Genomic DNA, 20,323 nt, shown 5'->3' with positions numbered 1-20,323 from the left:
TGGGGATAAGTAAAATATATACAAGAAAACGTTGGAACAAACAACAGAGGAGGACACCTGTCTCATACTCCAACAACTGTTCAAGCAATGTTACTAAAACTCGGCTTTTGGCTGACTTGATAAACCAGTTTATCGGTCCAGAAATGTGAAAAGACGGCTTGAATGGCTGGTACAGGGCCAAAAACAGTACCTGCCACAGGGAAGACGATGCGGTCTAGAAGAGAACCAGTTTCCCACCAGTTTCGAAAAGAAAAGCCCGCCTCTACAACACCTGCATCTATCATATCCATAGAGCGGTTATTGACACAAAAGTAATGCCAACGGTCATACACAATCATACAAATGTTGATCATGATGAAAGATGCGGCCCGCAAAATGCCAGTGAATTGGAACGTCCACGCCAGATCAGGGTGAAGCATTTCAGGAGGCACAATTGCAGAGTGGATCGACGAGATGAAAAGAATGAGCGTCAAGTGACATGGAAGAGCGCTTCCCAGAGAAGATGTGCTAGTGCCCATTGTTTCCAGCTGAAAAATAAGCGCCAGTTAGGACGCGTAAGGCTGCCAACACTCTTACGGATAGCAAATCCTGTATCCAGGGCACCCCACATATGGCGCAGGGCCTGACGATAGCGCGCTTCCAAAATGTCCTTGGTCCGTCGCCAGCCTCGGTTATCATCGGCTGAAATATTGCATTGGCTGGCCGCGCTGTACACGACCCGCGTTGTGATATTCCCGCCCATGGCGAAGTAGCACTTGAGCATCATGTGCATATCTTCACCGATGGCAGACGCGTTGCTATCCCACCCCCCTGCTTTCTTTGCCAAAGATAAGGGAAGGGTGTAAACGGAGGTTGGGATTGAAATTGGAGACCCTGGGTACATTGCTGAGATGCCGGCAAATCCCCACATGAGATCAGCGCACCGGACTAAGACGGGGGTTTCTGCTGAGTTTCGATCAAATATGATGGGACATGAGTAGAAGGACTGCCCAGGGGAGACGAGGTCATCGAAGTGGAGGCGTTGGATCTCAGTAAAATAATCCTGCAATAGGTGCGTGTCGGCTGGGTAATAAATTATCAGCGTTGGTGAAGCGATTACCACAACTTAGAGCCATACCATCAATAACCGTGATCATTGTGTCCATTTCACCAGATTGGTCATCTCTTGAGTGTACGTCGATAATGTGCTTAGCGGCGTAAGCAGCATTAGAGCTCTTGCCTGCAATCTCTCCCGGTACTCCAAAAGGGTGAAATGTTGCTTGAATTTGGCCAAATCTCATTTCGAAAGCTGAAATTAATTTGACCGCTTTTTCTGCCGCGTCAGTCTCTTTCTGTTCCATGGCAAGGTAGATCTATAATTATTGCATAAGTCGTTAGCCTTGATAAATCCTTTGTCCCACCAAAAAGAATGCCAAAAGAATGCCAAACTGACCTCATATTGGGTCGCAGCCCTTGGATGACTAGCAAGAACAGAAATAGTGGTTCTGAGGGTGTCGAAATCCTCCTTGTAATTTGGAAGAATTATCGCATGAATGATCTCGTTAACGGGAAGAAGTTGCAACTTGTCTACCGGCAACTTGACCCCAAGACTTTCAAGCGAAATGGCGTCTTGAGGATCACATAAAGTCTCATCTTCCATATCTTCTGACAGCTTCGAGTTAATTGGCAAGCGTCGGCCTAGAATTTTTTTCGACTCTCGCAATGTCTTCACTAATGCGAAGAATAGACGAATCGCAAAATATAGAGCGTTTATATGAACAAACAGGGATATACCGATGAATATCTTCTGGCCCATTGGTAGTATGTTTGTCTCGCGGTCTGGATGATAACCATGGGGTGGCGGGCCATGATGCTTGGGTTCGTGTTCATGCTTAGATGGAGGTGAATGCCATACATCAGCAAACGCCACGAATGAGAGCAATATCAAAGCCAAAATGCTGAAGCCAGGCACACATCGTGAAGCCCAGTAAAGCATTTGTTTATCCCAGTGTCTCAGACTCTAATACTGGGAGAAGAGAGGAAAGTCAACAGCGATATTACCCAGAACAATCGAACAAGTGTGGAATAAGGATGCGAAGAGAAATCAAGGACTGGCTCTACTCCTAATTTAATTGACCAAGACTAAATATTGGTGTTTAATATGAGAGTTCAAATTCAACCGACGGCACTTAACTATGGACAAAATGCACTAAAGAATGACTCCGTGCGCTCCATAAGGGAAGTTGAAGCTTACGACGCCATCTGTATCCATGGAAATAAATATAAAAAGGTGGACCAGATAGATCTAGCTATACCATTGGCTGCGAGGCCAAGCACTGTAGCCAATGCTCGCTAGGGTCTTCTCCATGAAACGGGTAAAAGGGGAAATGCTCCACACGAAAGTATAAAGCATTATCTAGGCAGCCACGAATAGACATGGTAGATCTTGCACCAACGTGGGGGCACTACAGGCTTATATACACCGAGTAGTGTATCATTATGGGAATCAAGAACCGGCTGTGGATTTCAAGAAATCAAAATCAAAACTTCATCTAAGCCACGCGTCAAACGAGCCAAGGTATCATTAATATCTTGAATTTATACAGCTGATTAACTTTGGATCGCAAGTCAAGCTTTTAGTCTGCTCTGTCTATCCTTTTTCGGTCATTCCTCAACTTTGACGCAGAACATCATACGACATAGATATCGGTACCCCCTCAGTCGCCAGTTCGTTGATTGTATTTTACATCCTTATTGCACCTGATCTTCCCTGTTTTCGATTTCGACCAGACTTTTCGTTGTATGACTGAGACTTACATGGATTTTCACCGGCATGACACTATACACCGATCAACCTTACATCTCCGCTGATTAAGGTTCTGCGATGGGATTCGGGCTGCCATCCGGGTTTTATATTTTAAGCCACACAGAATTCTCCTTTAAAGAGCCCGGCCTCAACGTACTTGATGCTCTAGGAGAGCTCGTCTGGGCAGACAATAGCTGGGGTGAGGTATATGACCTCAAGGTCCACAATTACCAAGGCGAAGATTATCTAGTCTTTTGGATGGGTACCCAGCTTGACACCCATGGGATTGAATTATGATATGGTTTGAGTACCCCGAGCTCCCTGTGACTTCAAATTTCTTTTTCTGATTATGATTCTGAATTTGAAGTCGTTCGTATTAGCTAAAGTCTCCTACCATCAAAGTTACAAAATTCTTCCTGTCAGGATGGGCCTTGCTGACGATCTTCACGACTTATAAATAACTAACAACGATACTACATCGATCACGATGTACCATGCTATCCTATGCGATTTGGGATCCATTGGACGACTCTTATCAGGATAGATCTATTCCGGAATATTCCAGAAAACTGATGTCAGCACAGTTCAACTGCTTTACGATATTTTCTCATCAACAGCACTCTCCTCTCCTAGGAGCACCATAGTGAAGAATCTAGCTGTAGGCCATTCGATGCCTTTCATACGGACAGTTGACAAAGAATCTGTGGGAAATTGTTTAGTCGCCACGCGACATATGAGCACCATCAGCAGTATTGATGGCCAAACAGGCGAGATCCTCTGGACACTGGGTGGTTACTTTTATGAGTTCACAGATCTATTTAATACTGGTACCACTCAATTTTCGTGGCAATATTATGCGAGAGGGCTAGGATACCATTACCATCCTGAACAACGCAACACGCGAGGTCGACAGTCCTGCATCGGATAGAGAAGGACTGGTCATCTTACTGGACATATCTGCACACGAGGCCATCCTCTTGACTAGCTACTCCGATGCCAAGAAAGTACTAGCCGCCTCACAAGGGAACATGCGAATGTTAGATAAATATTTCTCATCGGATGAGCCATAGAGTCGCATTTATCGAATTCGCGGCTAGAGGCAAGATACTGTGCGATGCTCACTTTGGAGCCTCTACATGCTTCAGCTTTGGACGCATTGTGTCCTACCGCACATTTAATTGAACCGGAACGTCTTTGGCACAACTGAGCGCAGTGTTGACCGATGATGGAGTATACATCAGCTGAAATGGGCAAACAGAAGTCTCTGAGTGGCAGTTAGAGGGGTTTCAAGAGCCGAATGAGACTATTTTGGCACTGGATTAATGACCGTGCCAGACAGTGGGAAGTATTCAAATTTCCAAACATTGTTTCTGGATTTAGATGGGGCAGTACTGGGTCAAACGAGTATACAGGCACAAGCTCGAGCATCGAATGATCTTTGGATCTGGTCCTTAATCGTGAGTGCCATTCTAGTTGACCTACTGTATTATACGTCCTTTGACTTTTGAAGAAATGATCTTGGAAATCACAATATACCTAGATCTGCGCGAGATTTATCCAGTCAAAGATTTAGCAGCCACGATGGTATCCCACGGGCGCGATAAATCCTGCTTTGAAATCCTCCACTACATGATAATGTTCAACGTCCGATCTATAAATTAAATGCCCAGTCCTGAAATAGCTGATTTCAGGCAGCCTCATTACGGAAACGATACAAAAATAAAGTTTTTTTTTTTTGGGAAAAATTTCAAATTTAAAATAGTTTGGAAAAAAGAAACCGTAAAAATAAAAGCCGTCGGCGTTTTATGGTTAATTGACGAGCCGATGAATGCAACTTTAGTAATTATCATGCCTCAAAGTATAATGACAAGTATGTAACTAATTTAATGGTGCATGAGTCATGACATTTAAAGTCCAATCTGCGCCAATTCCCAGTTCTCCCTTCGTTTTTGCATAGTTTCACTCAACACATGATATACCTGTGCGCACTGATCATGGTACAGTATGAACTTGTTTAAGAGCTCAGAATTCCTGCATCGGTTTTGGATCGGATCTTGAGATTTTGGACATAGTCACCTTTACTTCTAGAATTCAAGATAAGTTTTTCCAGGTTTTTGACACTATAAACTGAAGGACAAGCACCGCGTGCGCTCTGACGACTTTCTGAGTATCGGGATCTTACCGGATATCTACGAATACAGTAGGTATTTGAGCTCCACTATACCTGACACTGCCGCTCAAGGTAAAGGTAAAGCTTATATCCGATATTAAACCCGCCAATGGTCCAACTTAGTACGGAGCATGAAAAGGGTCGAAACCCGCTTTGTGGGTCCTCGTATTCACAAGGTCAAGCTTTGATACCAAGGAATACAATACCGTAATTAGAAACAGAGTGCTGTCCAGTGTACGCAAAATTACTCGATAGAGTAAAAGGAATTCGATCTTACGGGTTGATCCAATAAAAGCGACCTATCCGACCTATCCGCATGCTTATCCCAACTTAAATAACAGACGTTTTCTTATTCTTCTGCCTAATCACCGTGTAGTCTCTGACCATGACGACTTCCCAAATGAATACTTGAACACCTTATCAATCGGGTGAAAATATCCTCTGATGTGGTAGACTCTACGAGCTCACGTCCGTCATGAATTATGGTGTACGAATCGCACAGATTGCCGCTCTAATGGTCCTTTTTTCGCTACTTCTTCTGAAAGGCCACTTACAAGACCTCGAGAAGCAGTACGCGCATGGATACATGGAGGATTGGCTGCACCGTCAAAAGCCAAACTTTATCCAGGGCCAAGCTATTTTCCCCGCCAAGACAGAAGAAGCAGCAGGCTCCAAGAGTAAGTCCTGCCCTCCTCGTGTGGACGGTATGGAGATTTGACACAAATATGGGGTTTTTCTAGCACAATCTTCCCAGTGATACCCTCTTTCACCAGCGATGAAAATTTTGAATTTAAAACACTAAAGTACGGATGGAAGTTACATTCTTCAATCGGAAAATTTCTGATCAACGTCGATTAGAAATTTGATACACGATTATTGCCAAGACTTTGTGAGGGACGAAACATGTTATTCTTTCCTCCAAGTGGGGGTGGATACAGGGGCTAAATGTGGAAACTTGAAGGGAGCGACAAAATTAAATACCCCTTTCACTGTAAAGAAGATAAAGTTCACTTCTGGTAACTTTTTTTTAACTCGGACTGGGGTTGAAAGTGTGGACCTCACTTTCTTGAAATTTATCAATCGACATAATTCCACTCCCATTCCATACTATATCCACATTTTCAAAGGGTTCGCATTGGAAATGGCATATGATCCAGGGATCAGTGAAGAACAGGCACATCGGCTTCCTGGGAGGGCCTCTTTAGGCGTTATTTTGTCTTATGTGCTTGACTGGGTAATCATCATGTTAGTTCGGCATTCCCTGATAGATCATTAATTTCTTGCTAACATTGAAATCTGTACTTTAAGTGCTGTGGCTGCTGCGGGTGGTGTTTTATACAAAATCACAGGATCCAGCCATGCATTCTCCCTTGATGATCCGGCGATATCTTATCCTCTTATCGCGAACACAGTTTCTATCACGATCGTTGGCATAGTAGCATGTGGTGTACCCGCCGTCGTCATTCTACTTCTTTGCCTCTTGATCCCTTCGTCAACAATTGAAGCATCCGGCCAGAGAGCTACAGGCAGTGTATGGAGCCGCAGGCTTTGGGAATGGCACGCAGGGTGGCTCGGACTTGGCCTCAGTCTTGCAGGAGCATTTTTCATCACATCTGGTCTCAAGGATGTAGTGGGAAAGCCTCGTCCTGACTTCATTGCTCGATGTGATCCTGATCTCTCAAACGTGGCCAATTACATAGTTGGTGGCCTGGGACTAAACCAAACTTCCGCTCCTATCTTGGTCAACTCCACCATCTGTCGAAACCCAGACGCCAGCGTTGTGAAAGATGGCTTCGCTGCTTTCCCCTCTGGCCATTCATCCTTTTCCTGGGCCGGATTACTCTACTTGTCTCTGTGGCTGAGTGCCAAGTTCGCCATCACAATCCAGTTCCCTCTGCGTCCTTCTGCCAGAGGGACAGGTGATCAAAACGTTTATCAAAATGCCAACACAATATCCTCTCGTTCCTCGGCAGCAGCCGCGCCCCTCTATCTTCTCTTACTCGTTCTTACCCCGGTAGCAGTGGCCCTTTTCATATGCGCGACTCGCTTTGCAGACTACATGCATGCTGGCTGGGATATTGTGGGTGGCAGTATGATCGGGATGTTTTTTGCCTGGGTTGGGTTTAGATGGTATCACGCCCCACCTCGGGGCGGAGATGGATACTTCGGACATGGTGGATGGGCTTGGGGGCCGCGTCCATCATGGGGGGCATTCGGTGTACCCTTCGGCAGCCCAGGATATGTGGAGAATGACAATCCCGAGCAAGTAAACATGGATCGTTATAGAGACTTGGAGCTTGCACCCATGCGTTAAACGCACCACTTAAGAGGGCGGGAAAAAGGGGCACGCGACCACTTTCAGAAATGGGATGTCATGATTAGGATCAAATATTTGGGAGAAATATAGCGGTAATGCAAATTGCTTGCGCATTATCTGTATTGGAAACATTCGTTGTCCTATTTAGGCACAGCAAGTTTGTATCATGCTTCAGTGCAATACTCATCTACTGAATATGCGAAGGATCTCCCCTCAAGTAGCTTCCGTCTCAAGGGTTTGAGCCAAAACCAGTTCGTAGTAGTGACCACAGCGTGCTACAAGATCCTCGTGTGTTCCCTCCTCTACTACTGGTCCCCGATGAAGCACAAAGATGCGATCAAAATGCTTGATGGTAGATAGGCGATGAGCCACTGAAATGACGTTCGGGAATCACTTTCGTGTGTTATAGCCTCAACGGCCTGTTGGACCAGAGCCTCGCTTTGCGTATCAAGAGCGCTAGTGGCCTCTTCAAAGAGAAGGATGTCTGGCTCCCGAATCAAAGCTCGTGCAATAGCAAGGCGCTGGCGCTGGCCTCCACTGAGCGACATACCATGGCTACCAATATTAGTGTGATAACCCTCTGGAAGACTCGTGATGAAGTCGTGAATGTGAGCCAGCTTGCAGGCGCGAATGACTGCCTGATCGGCTTTCATTTGGGATTCTTCATCATTTGCAGCTTGATCTGGTACTTGGCCTAGCAAGACGTTCTCCCGAATGGAGCCTTGGTATAACATGGTGTCCTGGGATACCAAGCCCAGGCGTGAGCGATAATTTTGCACGTCCAGCTGCTGCACCGGAGTACCACCAATCAATATTTGACCCTGGTTGACGTCGTAGAAACTTTCCAAAAGGGCTATAATGGTGCTCTTGCCATACCCTGATGCCCCGACAATGCCAACGGACTCGCCTTTATTAATCTTGAGGTTGAAATTGCGCATTACTTGGACATCAGGGCGACACGGGTACGAAAAAGACACGTCTCTGAACTCAATAGCGGTCTCGCTAGCTGAAATTCGAGTGTATTAGTTACCAGACGATGCGTTTATACGTGGTCTTGATCTGCGAAGATCGATAATGTGGTTAGCAGATTTATGTGCCTTGGAGAGATCTGTTGTTCGTCAGTTTGTATGACGAGTAAAATGATGAGTGCAACGTACCAGATGTGAATACAAACATGAAGCCAGCAGTCTGCATTCCCATGCTAATAGCTATGAACACAATAAAGAACGTGGTAACGCTACTCTTGCCCTCAGACAGAAGCTTGCCTCCGTACCAGAAGGAAAAAGCAGAGACCGCGAGACTGATAATCTCACTAAAAGCAAACAACAGCATGCTAAGAAGTTTATGTCGCATTTCGAGTTTTACTGATTCATCCAGTCGTTTCCCATATCCATCGATGACCTTGTGCTCGAGAGACAGACTCGACACGGTCCGAATGGCCCCCATAGCTTCAGAAGCAAAGCGGGCTGCTTCTTGATAAATCGCAGTGATGCGATCTTGGTTGCTCATTTCCATGCGCATCCTAAAGTAGCCAGCTCCGAACAAAAGTGGCACGCCCACGGGCGATGGCGATTCGCTGTTTCTGACCGCCACTGAGAAGCTGACCGCGCTCGCCAACGAGGTTATCGTACTTTTCAGGAAGCTCCAGTATGAAATCGTCGGCAAAGGCCTGGATGCAGGCTTGGCGGAAGAGCTCTCTTTTTCCACCTCAGGCAAAGAATTCATAGGGGTACCGTACAGGCCATGAGACACGTTGTTATAGATCGAGTCGCTGAATAGCACAGGCTCTTGCTGTACCAGGCCAATCTGGCAACGCAGCTACCCCACATTCAAATCAGTAACGGCATGACCACTTACAAGTACTGATCCCGAGTTTGCGTCGAACCAACGTTCAATCAAGCCAACAATGGTACTTTTTCCGGACCCAGACGAACCAACTAAAGCCGTGGTCTTGCCGGCCTCGAAGGCGATGCTAAAGTCTTTGAAGATTGGCTGTGTCGGCCGGGAAGGGTAGGCAAACGTGACGTAACGTAGCTCAACTTTACTTTCCTGAGGGCCCTCTAGTATGTGCCCTCCTTCTGCCAATGGGTCTATTTGGGACTGGCGATTCATCATCTTGAACATTTCCTTTGCCGAAGCTGATGCTCTGGTGAAGCCGCTGAATCCCGGGGCGACGTTGGGTGCGGCTTGAGTTGCTAAAAGAACAGACAGCAGAATTCTAGAATTCTTGTTAACATAGCTGCAGTAATGACACTGGGAAATATTCTCTCACGTTATCATGCCACCACCACAGGCAATTTCACCTCCATTTAGAAGTTTTGTGCCGTAATACCAGGCCAGAGCATATGCGCAGTAAGTGGTGAACATTTCAACGCTATATTGAAATCCAATGACAGGGCCCTTCGTTAGACCAAGCCTTTGTGCCTCTGCAAGAACGATGTCGTATTTCCGGGTTAGTCTTTTCCCGATGTTGAGTGCCGTGACCATGCGCATACTGCTCATTGCCTCTTCGGTCAAACTGCTAACGGAGTTATAGATTTCCAAGATTTTACCCTCGATTTCGGCGTCTGACTGAATCATTCATCAGTGGTCTCGAAACGCAAGGAAGCGAAGTCTTACCAAGGCTGAAGGTAATTTAAAACCCAGCGAAGAGGACTGGCAGGGTAGTAGCCGTCACCAGGGTTAGCTTCCATTGCTGAGTGAAAGCTACCACAAAACCGGCGACCAGCATCGAAATAGCTTGAATCAAGCTGCCTACTTTTTCGGTAATTCCATTTTCAATCATATCACGCTGGCAGAGATAGTCGTGGTGATTCCTCCGACAGAGCACGAATCAATGTAGGCAATGTCCTGTCGAATGACAGACTTGATAAACTGCTGACGCAAAGCTCTATTGGCCCTGATCCCTGAGACACCAAAGCATGACGAATGGATGTAAACGAGCACGTAGCGGCCGACGAAGAGATAGAGAAACAACAGCGCGTTGTTGGAAAGGTTATCATACTTTTCGCTGGAGGATTGTTCGCCAGAGCCAATGGAATTGAAATCATCGACAAATGACCCAAACACTAGCGTCATACAGGGCAGTGCGGCTCCCGACGCAATCGCGGCGCAGACGCCAATGATGCGCAACGCGTGATCAAAAGGAGTTGAAAATTCGTAGAAGACGCGGAAGAATGACCTTAGCGGTCGTTCTTGGACGCTCTCATCATCCTCCGATGCCACGCTGAAGCGGCTGGGGTGTTCATTTTTGCTGAGTCTGTCTGTCACTGTGTTTCCGCCGTTAACACTTAGCTGTGCCGCAAGCAGGGGCGAGTGCTCATCGATTGAAGCCGTGCTGGGTGCCGTCACTCCCATTAATACCACCGATGAAGAAAGGATGGAGGAAGAGGGGAGGGAAATGAAGAAGTTGTCACGGACTAACCGCCATTAGCATACAGTCCGCGGGCCTGGATAATGACCGAAAGCTTGGTATAATCAGCACGATCGTTTGATATGGCGTAAGATAAGGATATTGGTTACCAATTCGAGTTCTGGACTGATAACGGAGTCCGAGATCAGACCGGATGGACTCACTAACTTCCCCTTAAAACGGGTACGGGCCATGGGGCCATGGCGGGACCGGGCCGCGCGACGCGTTTAGCGTTCGAGTACGGAGTGTAAGCCTGCCTGCTGATACAGAGCCTGCCATATTCCTGGTGTTTTCCTAATACAAACAATCACTGTTTTCACAAAATAGGCGATAGGATAACGTGATTGATTACTTTATATGACATGCAATGAGTCATGATGTATGAGCTATGACATCTTATGACTCATGGTAGCAGAATTAATTTCTAAACTACACTAGATGTTTTTCATTCCATAATTATTCATTAAAAAAGCTAGCTTATGTGCTTTATCGCCTCAGCAGCACAGTTGACTATATCGGATCTTTACTCCGCATGCTCCACCTCCGCGATCTTCTCATCGGCAGAAAGTGGGACGTTACTGTCACCAAACAAGATATCCATCTGCTCCAAGGTTTTCCCTTTAGTCTCCGGGAAGAAGAGCATATAGCAAACCATGGCGATCAAGTTGAATACGAAGAAAACGTAAAAGTAACGGAAACCGATGTTAGACAAGGCAGTTGGCGAAAATTGAGCAAAAACTAGATTGATGGTCCAGTTCGTAAAGGTAGTGACCGAGTTGCCCTGATTGCGAATGTCCACAGGAAAGATCTCAGCGGGATAGACCCATGAGATAATTCCAATAAAGGTATAGAAGAAGCTGAAGACAAAGTTCATGGCTACCATGGCACGGAGCTGATTGGTGTTGCTATCATCATAGTGCTGTGACATGGCAGCATTGCAGACCAGGGCGAGGCCCATTCCCGCAGATCCAATAATGAGAGGCTTGATGCGACCCACTCGTTCCAGAGCCCAGAGCCCACCGGTGCAGTATACAATTGACAGAGCTCCGGAGATTCCGATGATCATGAGAGAAGTTTGAGTATCAAATCCCAGAGAAGCGTAGATACGGGTTCCGTAGTAGTTGATAACATTGATACCAGAGAGAGGACCAAACGCTTGGACAGCGCATCCCAAGATGAGACGACGGCGCCAAGAGGCCTTAGTGAGAATCGAGGTCCAGGTGATCTTGGTCGATGCACGCTCGGCGTTGATAGCCTCGCGAATTTCTTGGAACTCAAGCTCAATGTACTGTTCCTTCTCCGGTGTTCCGTCTCCGTGGAGGCGCTGGAGTGTGGCAAGAGCCTCATCGTGTCGATCCTTCTCCATAAGCCAGCGGGGAGACTCGTTCAGGAACCAGACACCACAGGCAAGGGTAAGACCAGGAATGCACTGGAAAGCCAGGGGAAAACGCCCTTGAAGATTTGACACGTGTTAGCCCATGTCCAAAAAAATGCGCAAACAAATTTCGCGGGTAGTGACTCACACTGAAAAGCTGTATCAACGAATGAACATCCATATCCAAGCCACTGAGCGATCAGGTACCCCCAGCTCAACATCCATTGCAACAGACCAGACATCATACCGCGATTGGCAGCCTCGGCCATCTCACCAGCATACATTGGTACGACTGACGTGAGCATACCAACGGCCGCACCGGCAATGAAACGACCAATGATGAGCATAGTCATGTTGACGGATCCGGCCTGCAGAGCGCACCCGAAGCATGAGATGCAAGCGCCAGCAAACACAGACTTCTTACGGCCCAGCCAATCGCCTGTGAACATGTTGATGATCGTGCCCAGAATTGCCCCACCCTGGAATGCGGAAACGATGCCACCAGTGACATTGTCATTGGGGTTGGAGAAGTACTCGATGAACCCGGTCTGGCCGATGGTGGAGGTGATAATACCACTATCATAGCCGAAGAGGAAGCCTGAATGAATAACATGTTAATATTGTGAGCAGTACAGGAATGAATTGAATTGAAGATTTGGTACCTCCAATAGCCAGGAAAACGGCAGACAGCAACGTTGTGATCTTAGCCATTCTGGCCTGAGTTAATCAATTCAATGCTCCCACGACCGAGAAAAATGATGAGGATATTCTTGAGGATTTTCCTAGTGCCCCGACGACGAAGCCAAGCATTTAAATACACACGGTCATCCCGGACTTACAGTTCAGATCCTGAAAAATACTAACTCATTGGCTAGAAGGCTATTTTGTGGGGTAACATCGGTTCGGAAGTCCCGAGAAACGGCATCTGTTAGCTGTAATTGCGCTGATTCATTTGTCTTCGGTGTCGATCAGCCCGAAATCCCGTCTAACTTGGTTTCCCGAGGGATCAAAACACGAGCTAGGCGTCAATGGACTTCCCCATGGGGTTCGCTACGATTGAATTTTCAGGATGAGCCAATCATTGGTGGCCTAGACCTTGAGCTTGGCAGGTGGCTGAAGCTAAAGAGTGGGAACTCGGGTTGTAACCAAGGAATTTGAGATTTTATCGTCAAATACTTTTGGCCGAAAAGCCCGAGATCGGCTGTTTGATTCCCAAATATTTGCCGTGGTCTCATTGAACTATACTATTTTGACTTGCATCTCCCCACAGAGTTTTTCTGGTTCCCCGCATCCCAGACACTCCCCAGAAATCGTGCAGACTCGCTTATGTCGGTCAGGCATTTCTTAATTAATATTCTTCGGAATTATTCATTCGCTCAAGTCAAGATGCGAGCCACCTTCACTTAAAGGTTTACTCGGGAATGCCGTGTCTTGGCGACTGCTAACTCATGACTTTATGACTGACACGAATTTAGCTATAAAGCATTCAAATCTGAAACAAGTATCATAAGAGACTATGTTTAACTCTTCGACTTTCGATATTCAAATTCGAGATCATGCTTGTCAAGCCGGCCCTTCTGCTTGCCGCATTTGGTATTCCCAATGCTTTGGGCGCTCACCCCAGTCGAGCAGAGAAAGCAAAATATGTTGATTGGAAGTCTTTCAAAGCATATGGCGTTAACCTCGGGGGCTGGCTTGTTCAAGAGTCGAACATTGACACCCTCTGGTGGGATAAATATTCTGGACGTGCTGAAAACGAATGGGGTCTACGCGAATACCTCGGCTCCCAGTGTGGACCACATGTGCAGTGCTAGAGCAGCGCTACGCAAGCTGGATTACTACTTCCGATATAGACAAGGCCGCAAAGTCAGGAATCACTCTCTTACGTATTCCGACGACCTACGCAGCTTGGATCAAGTTTCCCGGCTCGAAACTATATTCCGGCAACCAAGCTGCGTATCTGAAGAAAATCGCGACATATGCAATCGCGCGCTATGGCATGCGTATCATCTTAGACGTTCACGGTCTACCCGGTGGTATTAATGGCCTGACAATTGGCGAGGCTGCGGGTCACTGGGGCTGGTTCAACAATCAGACCAACTTCGACTACTCGATGCAAGTCATGGATACTGTTATCGACTTTATCCAGAGCTCTGGCCATCCGGAGTCTTACACCCTCGAACCCATGAAGGAGCCGGCTGACAACCACGATCTCTCCGTCTTCGGAACCTCCGCTGCCCTCTCCGATATAGGAGCCGCTTGGGTCTTGAAGTATATCCACGCTGTGCTTGACCGTGTCACTGCGGTGAATCCTAAAATTCCCGTGATGTTCCAAGGAAGTTTTAAGGGCGAGAAATACTGGTCTGGCAACTTCTCCAGCAGCGATAATCTGGTTTTTGACGTCCACAATTATTACTTTGCGGCCCGCAACACCACGTCTTCGAATATACCGTCTTATATCTGTACAGATGCCAAGGTGAACCCGGGCGATAGAAAGTTTCCTGTATTTCTTGGTGAATGGTCTATTCAGGCCCCGTACAACAATACCTTCGCTTCACGTGAGCGCAACCTGAATTATGGGCTAGATACATTCCATCGATACTCACATGGCTTCTCATATTGGACTTGGAAGTTTTCTGGAAACGCCACCATAGATGGACAAGGCACACAAGCTGACTACTGAAGCTATGAGGATTTAATTGATCGTCGATATTTCCATCCTAGTGCTAGCAACCCAGAGCATTGCTCTTGAGGAGATAACACAATACGCATTATTTCAGCCAGTGCCAGGATGAGCAACTACCAACCATTCAGTGAAGGATCTGAAGGTGTTTCAAGGTGACAGTCGAAGTAATCAGCTTTCAGATAGATAATCAGGGCTGCAAGAGCGTAACGTAGTGCAATTAACAAGCCATGCGCATTTCGAACACCTCCGTCTACCCAGAGATTATCCTTCTTATTTCCATTGAAACAGCCTTCAATCTAATGTTGCTGTTAGGTTGCCTTGATATCATTACCACGAAGGTTCGATCCAATAATCTTTCCACGAACCTCGATCAGCGTCTTGAAACTTTTCAATGCTTTCATCGACGCCGTCTGCTCCCACTCTCCACACGCCGCTCTCTACTAGTTCTGTCCATCGATTTATAAGTCTTCCCAGTCTTTGAGACCTTCGCTCACCCCCAAATGGATGGTGGATACCATGCTGGAATAGTACTGTGAAAGAACCCGAGGTGAGTAGCCTCCCATCGCTCGTCCTCGCACCTTCCTCATCCCTATGGGTGGACTGCAGTCCACCTGGTAGTAGCAGACGGAAACCGCCTTCTTCTTGATCATACTCGTCTCGACAGACAGATTCACTGTATAGTCCCGCGGGAATGAGATCCTGGTTGTCGAAGGGAATTTCTTCACTTCTTGTAAAAGGCAGGAATAGCCACCGGATCTCTTCGTTGAAAGTTACCGCTTGGCTATTATCTGTATGTAGGAAAATCAACACAGGCGGTATTTTTTCACCGCCAATATTATCCCGAGGAATGGTGGTGAATTTTTGCCGATCTATGAATGCTGCGGTGTCGTGCGGGACTGCTAGGCCAGGCGCGATGCTGTTGAACCGTGGCGTCATTGTTCTCGTTAATACGGAGCGGATAAAACACTCATTTGGGATATATGCAGTATCGAGGTCTGCGTTTGTGAAAAGGGGGGCGTCTCGAGACAGACGTAAAAGCGACCCACGCGGCATTCTGGCTTCAATGGCGGCCGTGTATCTATCAATTGCAGCGACAGTGCCATTGACCTGCTCAGGACAGTAGGAATGCCATGACCATGGTCCGATTTGAGATCTGGACAATCGCACTTTCTCTGGTGTTTGATTTTCGTCCCCATGGGCAATTACTTTTCCCATTCTGATCAGTTGAATCCAGTGAGTCAGAATAGTCTCTAATGGCCACCACATTTCCCAGTGCTCCTCCATGGGGAATACACTGTCGAAATTCTCCAGTGTCGGTGGGAATGCAGCCCGGTGGAGCTCCTGGTCATAGATCACTCCAACACAATGCGAACCGAGCTCCGCTACAGTGCCATAAATCACGACAAAGCGTTCCATATCCTCAAGACCATTCTCGTCATACAGTTCAAGGATGTACTCGTCGAAGAGCTGCATAGCCAAATTCTCCACCCAATAAAATACAGCCTGAGTAGGTTCGTATATCAATTCCAAGAAAAAGTTCAAGGAAGGGTGGAGGCGGTCGCGTATAGCCTCAAATTCCTGGCAGAAACGGTGAGGGCGATTCGCCAGCTCATCTAAGTCCGGCCTCTTCCACTCATGCCGAACCATCCAGCCATATGCGACCAGGTAATTATGTAGCCTCGCACAGCGCTCATAGTCGAGAGAGTAGTCGTCAAGTGCTGGATTAGCGTCCGTCACCAACGCGTCTTCGATGTCAAACACGTCGCGTGGGAGGTTATGTGGAGCCATGTAGAAAGTCAATATAAAGACTCCACAGAATTGTTACCAGGCGCCGGAAAGCAGAGAGTCGCATGTGTCGAAGCGCGTCAGAAAACGCACAGTAAAAGCCGAAATTCGAAGCATTTAAAAGGGGATCAGGATCTTTCAATATCGTATTCGCTAGAGACCAATCAGTTAGCGGCAAGTTACTGTTATTGGGAGTGGATTGGCTGAGTACACTCTTATGGCTTGAATAACTAACAACTACCAAGTTTTTACTATACCTTTTATACCATCACCTACCATGTTTCATACTAATTGCTTCATAGTGAAAAGAGAGGGGTGCATATGTTGAAGCATCAGCGAATTTTGATTGGGTGAACGATTGATAGCGGTCTGGTTCGGCAAATCGCCATATTTACGTTCTAGTTCTTTCCTTCTATTGTGAGGATATTCCTCTGCAATTTTCTTCTGTTGAATGAAGTACTGTATACATCTCTTCAACCGTTCCAGTTTCTCTTAGACACATTTTCGCGGTTGACTGTTCGCTTGGCACCACCCGAGGTGTAACCAACTGCGGTTCCACCACTCCACACCGCTACCTTCAGCAACTCAACATCATGCTGCCAAATTTCCTGCAAAGCAGTTACCGTCGCTACAAGGATGATACCAATAGTTTTGCAACTTGGCTACTTGAAGCAGCTGGCAAATGTGGCTACCGACCCACCACACTTCCCTCTACCGCGGCTTCCCACAATCGAGGAAAAAGCAAGAGCAAGAACAATGCAGTGAATTCTAATCCAGTGCAGTACAGCGCGAGTCTTAAAGATCTTCAAATATTTGCCGAAATAATTGCAAAGTCTTCTCTTGCTGTGCCCGAGCCTGTACTTATCATTGCGAAACGAGCGATCAAGCTGAGGAAAGAGGTCACTTCTTGGTTTTTGGGACAAGGCAACTCCGACAACAACAACAAGCGGCACTCTCATTTCATCTCGGTGTTGGAAGATATTTGCGATAGTCTTGAATGGAAAATCAAAAAACCCTTGAACCCAGATGGCCAAGGATCACCTTCGACCCCTGGAACCAGTCCCAATGCCGACATCGACACATTCATGAACAAATTTGCGGTCCTTACAGTCGAGGAACCGGAGGAACATGACCCGAATGAAACGCCTTCTACTGAACGGAAGGAATTAGTGAAGGTAGAAGTCATTGAAAATGTCGAGGAAGAGTCAGACGATGCCTTTGTCAGCCATCTCTTCTTCAAAGCATGTTGCTTGTTTCAAGATCTACAAATGATGCGGGAAACCATCTCCCAAACCTGGTCAGATTATCGAGACTTGAAAATTGATCTCATGAATGCCGCTGTCGTCACTGATAGCGCTTTACAGATTGCGCGAGATCTGGTGGAGGAAGTAGTGGCTGACTGTCGTACTTCAAAGTTCTCACCCGGTGATAAATTTCAAGAATTCTTTTTCGGCATTGCCTGCATCGCAAACGGCAGCCCTACAACCCCGTCCTTGGAGATCGGGCTGCCATACAATGAGCACATGGATGAAGTGGCACACTGGTGTTATTTGCCAACTAGGGTTATCCTAGGTTCATTTGCCGAGGTTTTGAAAGTTAATGATTCTCCAGTCATCAAGAAAGGACATTTTGGTCCTTATGATGCAAAAGCAGACAGACAAAAGATGACCCTGGATCAAAAATTCAACGAGGATAAAATCATTCTTTGCGAGCTACTACCAGAATTCGCCCGGTATTCCGCGTTGAAAGTCGAGTTGCCTGCCTCTGATGCCATTACTGAAGGCCTGATGGAATTTTCGAAGACCAAGGTTGTTACTCCCTGGATTTGCTTTGCTTCCCAGATCCTCCTGGATGTTCATCACATCATGCGCTACAGCACTTTGGGTGCGTTTGCAGACCTGCGGATGACAGGATTGCGTATCCAAAGAACCATTACGGAATACTTCAAAATATCTCAATCGCACCCTCAGCCCAAATTCTGGCCGAAAGAGGCCGATGACGAGATCAGGGCGGTACAACTATGCGTGGAGTCGTTTATCATTCAGGACCAGGTCTGGGCCGTTCTCAGTATGGAAATGGCGAGACTCGGTAAACCCCTTCCCGAGAAGCATGCTCTTTTTTCAGGGCATGCCATTCTATGTGGTGTAAACATGTTCCATCTTAACGTTCGGATGCAAGTTCTTGGCCAGTCGCTCGTCACTCAATGGTATGATGTCCAACAATTGGCATTCTTGTACAACCTCGTTACTCAATATCCTGCCATGAAATTGCGCTGGCCTGATATGGACACTTTGATTAAGATTCACGGCGAGTCTCAAATCTTTGTTGGCTCTCGACCTAAAAACGCAAGTGAATCGTTGAACAGGCTTGAGTTAGCCACGGGCATCGCATCTCCCGCCAACTTTGCCCGCGATTCACGTCGCAGACGTGAGGGATCATTTGCTCGCCCTAATGGTAAATCTGCCAGAGTACTTGAGCCAACAACTACAATCGCAAACATATTTCGGGCCCAATATATGCGCGAGTCAGAGGAGAAAGTCAACAGTATTGCCAACATCGAAAAGGTCCTCGAAAGGATTTTTGAGGAATCAAGTCCCCACGCTACGAGCGGGGAGATACAGCCATCCAATGCCGAAGCAATGTTCCATCGGAGGTGGTGTAGAACCCACAACATCAACACTTTGCAACTTCTCGCCTTTGTAAAGAGCCGGTTATTCGAAGAAGAGCCCGTTCTCTTGTTCAACTACTTTGGGATGCACAAACGCTCAATCGAATTGTTGAGACTGATCAAAGCCAAAGAACACCACAAGTTTGTCCAATATTTCACGCCTGCCTACATGCCTGATGATAGCATGATATCGAACATTGTCATTCTTGTTCATCACGTTGCGCGAGGCTCGGCAGAAAGTGCGCGTCAAATGGGAATTCCGAGCCAGTTTAGCCGTATTGTCAACAGCTGCGGTGAAGTTATGCAGCAATATCTCCAGAAGAATGGAGACACGGGATGCAAAGAGTTGCTGGTCTTTTGCAAGAACAAAAATCCAATTCGAGATCAAGAGCGTGTTGAAAAAGGCGAGACTGAGAAATTTGAGTGGTATACACTGGAAGACCTTGTGGGTACTAAGGCTGTCGCCTCGCTCATGACTGGAATTCCAGTCGCCCACGCTAGATAAATTAATGCGTTAAAATTCAATTCCAATAGCAGTCTCCTGGAATGTCAGAGCTTGAAACATAACAACATTATACATTAGTCAAGCCTCAAGATTCCTGAAATTGACGTCAAGGACAAGCAATCTCGCAAAGCCTAAAGTGGGTCTTAATGACGCTACCCGGCACCCACCTTTACTGCCACAAGAATGAGCAAGGATGATTGGCAGCCAACATATATAATTGTCAAAGTCGCGGGAATAAATACTATGAGGTAGCTGCTTTTACATAAATACATTCATTGTTATCAAGATCCCAGATGCCAGGTACAGACTCCTTTGCTGAGCTGGTCTTGAACCATTCGACCCTGCTTTCTTGATTCCGCCTGACATGTATACGCGTCTTCCTCGGTATTGTCCTGGCTCAGAGGTTCTACTTTCAGAAGAAGATTGCATCATTGACATATCATAATAAATTTCACCATTCTTTTAGCCTAATATGTTGAAATGCAGCATTGAGGGGAGTTGAATGAAATATCGTTCTGTGACACATGACGAAAGAATTGATTATCTTGGAACGCGTCAACGAGGAATATTATCCGTGAAAAGGTTTAGCGTTTTATGTGGATTTGAATCCAACTGCTAGG

At 46.7% G+C, this 20,323-nt stretch overlaps 9 protein-coding genes across 9 annotated transcripts; 4 read left to right on the top strand and 5 right to left on the bottom strand.

Annotated features, from left to right (window-relative positions):
- Positions 1-469: 469 nt before the first annotated feature.
- Positions 470-1,795, bottom strand: N7520_000513 (glycosyltransferase family 2 protein; the record flags this gene model as incomplete). Its single annotated transcript, XM_057134448.1, has 3 exons — positions 470-1,062; positions 1,118-1,352; positions 1,433-1,795. 3 exons carry the CDS (start codon positions 1,793-1,795, stop codon positions 470-472), a joined length of 1,191 nt encoding a protein of 396 aa, XP_057000384.1.
- Positions 1,796-3,134: 1,339 nt separating this feature from the next.
- Positions 3,135-3,967, top strand: N7520_000512 (uncharacterized protein; the record flags this gene model as incomplete). Its single annotated transcript, XM_057134447.1, has 4 exons — positions 3,135-3,203; positions 3,330-3,628; positions 3,699-3,821; positions 3,856-3,967. The coding sequence occupies 4 exons, from the start codon at positions 3,135-3,137 to the stop codon at positions 3,965-3,967; spliced, it is 603 nt and encodes a 200-aa protein (XP_057000383.1).
- A 1,502-nt stretch (positions 3,968-5,469) lies between these two features.
- Positions 5,470-7,269, top strand: N7520_000511 (phosphatase PAP2 family protein; the record flags this gene model as incomplete). The annotated part of the gene is made up of 3 exons (XM_057134446.1): positions 5,470-5,632; positions 6,083-6,200; positions 6,264-7,269. The coding sequence occupies 3 exons, from the start codon at positions 5,470-5,472 to the stop codon at positions 7,267-7,269; spliced, it is 1,287 nt and encodes a 428-aa protein (XP_057000382.1).
- Positions 7,270-7,577: 308 nt separating this feature from the next.
- On the bottom strand, positions 7,578-9,965 carry N7520_000510 (uncharacterized protein; the record flags this gene model as incomplete). Its single annotated transcript, XM_057134445.1, has 6 exons — positions 7,578-8,278; positions 8,321-8,380; positions 8,430-9,078; positions 9,130-9,490; positions 9,545-9,843; positions 9,915-9,965. The coding sequence occupies 6 exons, from the start codon at positions 9,963-9,965 to the stop codon at positions 7,578-7,580; spliced, it is 2,121 nt and encodes a 706-aa protein (XP_057000381.1).
- Positions 9,966-10,053: 88 nt separating this feature from the next.
- On the bottom strand, positions 10,054-10,629 carry N7520_000509 (uncharacterized protein; the record flags this gene model as incomplete). The annotated part of the gene is made up of 1 exon (XM_057134444.1): positions 10,054-10,629. One exon carries the CDS (start codon positions 10,627-10,629, stop codon positions 10,054-10,056), a length of 576 nt encoding a protein of 191 aa, XP_057000380.1.
- Positions 10,630-11,207: 578 nt separating this feature from the next.
- Positions 11,208-12,770, bottom strand: N7520_000508 (sugar porter family MFS transporter; the record flags this gene model as incomplete). Its single annotated transcript, XM_057134443.1, has 3 exons — positions 11,208-12,136; positions 12,208-12,657; positions 12,722-12,770. 3 exons carry the CDS (start codon positions 12,768-12,770, stop codon positions 11,208-11,210), a joined length of 1,428 nt encoding a protein of 475 aa, XP_057000379.1.
- Positions 12,771-13,615: 845 nt separating this feature from the next.
- N7520_000507 (uncharacterized protein) lies at positions 13,616-14,742 on the top strand (the record flags this gene model as incomplete). The annotated part of the gene is given in 2 exon segments (XM_057134442.1): positions 13,616-13,850; positions 13,868-14,742. The coding sequence occupies 2 exon segments, from the start codon at positions 13,616-13,618 to the stop codon at positions 14,740-14,742; spliced, it is 1,110 nt and encodes a 369-aa protein (XP_057000378.1).
- A 330-nt stretch (positions 14,743-15,072) lies between these two features.
- N7520_000506 (uncharacterized protein) lies at positions 15,073-16,533 on the bottom strand (the record flags this gene model as incomplete). The annotated part of the gene is made up of 1 exon (XM_057134441.1): positions 15,073-16,533. One exon carries the CDS (start codon positions 16,531-16,533, stop codon positions 15,073-15,075), a length of 1,461 nt encoding a protein of 486 aa, XP_057000377.1.
- A 590-nt stretch (positions 16,534-17,123) lies between these two features.
- Positions 17,124-19,703, top strand: N7520_000505 (uncharacterized protein; the record flags this gene model as incomplete). Its single annotated transcript, XM_057134440.1, has 1 exon — positions 17,124-19,703. The coding sequence occupies one exon, from the start codon at positions 17,124-17,126 to the stop codon at positions 19,701-19,703; it is 2,580 nt and encodes an 859-aa protein (XP_057000376.1).
- Between the last annotated feature and the right edge of the window lie 620 nt (positions 19,704-20,323).

This window comes from Penicillium odoratum (assembly GCF_028828045.1).
Source record: "Penicillium odoratum strain IBT 22623 chromosome Unknown utg000001l_segment0_segment0, whole genome shotgun sequence".
Lineage (NCBI taxonomy): Eukaryota > Fungi > Ascomycota > Eurotiomycetes > Eurotiales > Aspergillaceae > Penicillium > Penicillium odoratum.
Note: the sequence above shows the minus strand (reverse complement) of the source record. Positions and strands in the feature narration are given on the sequence as shown.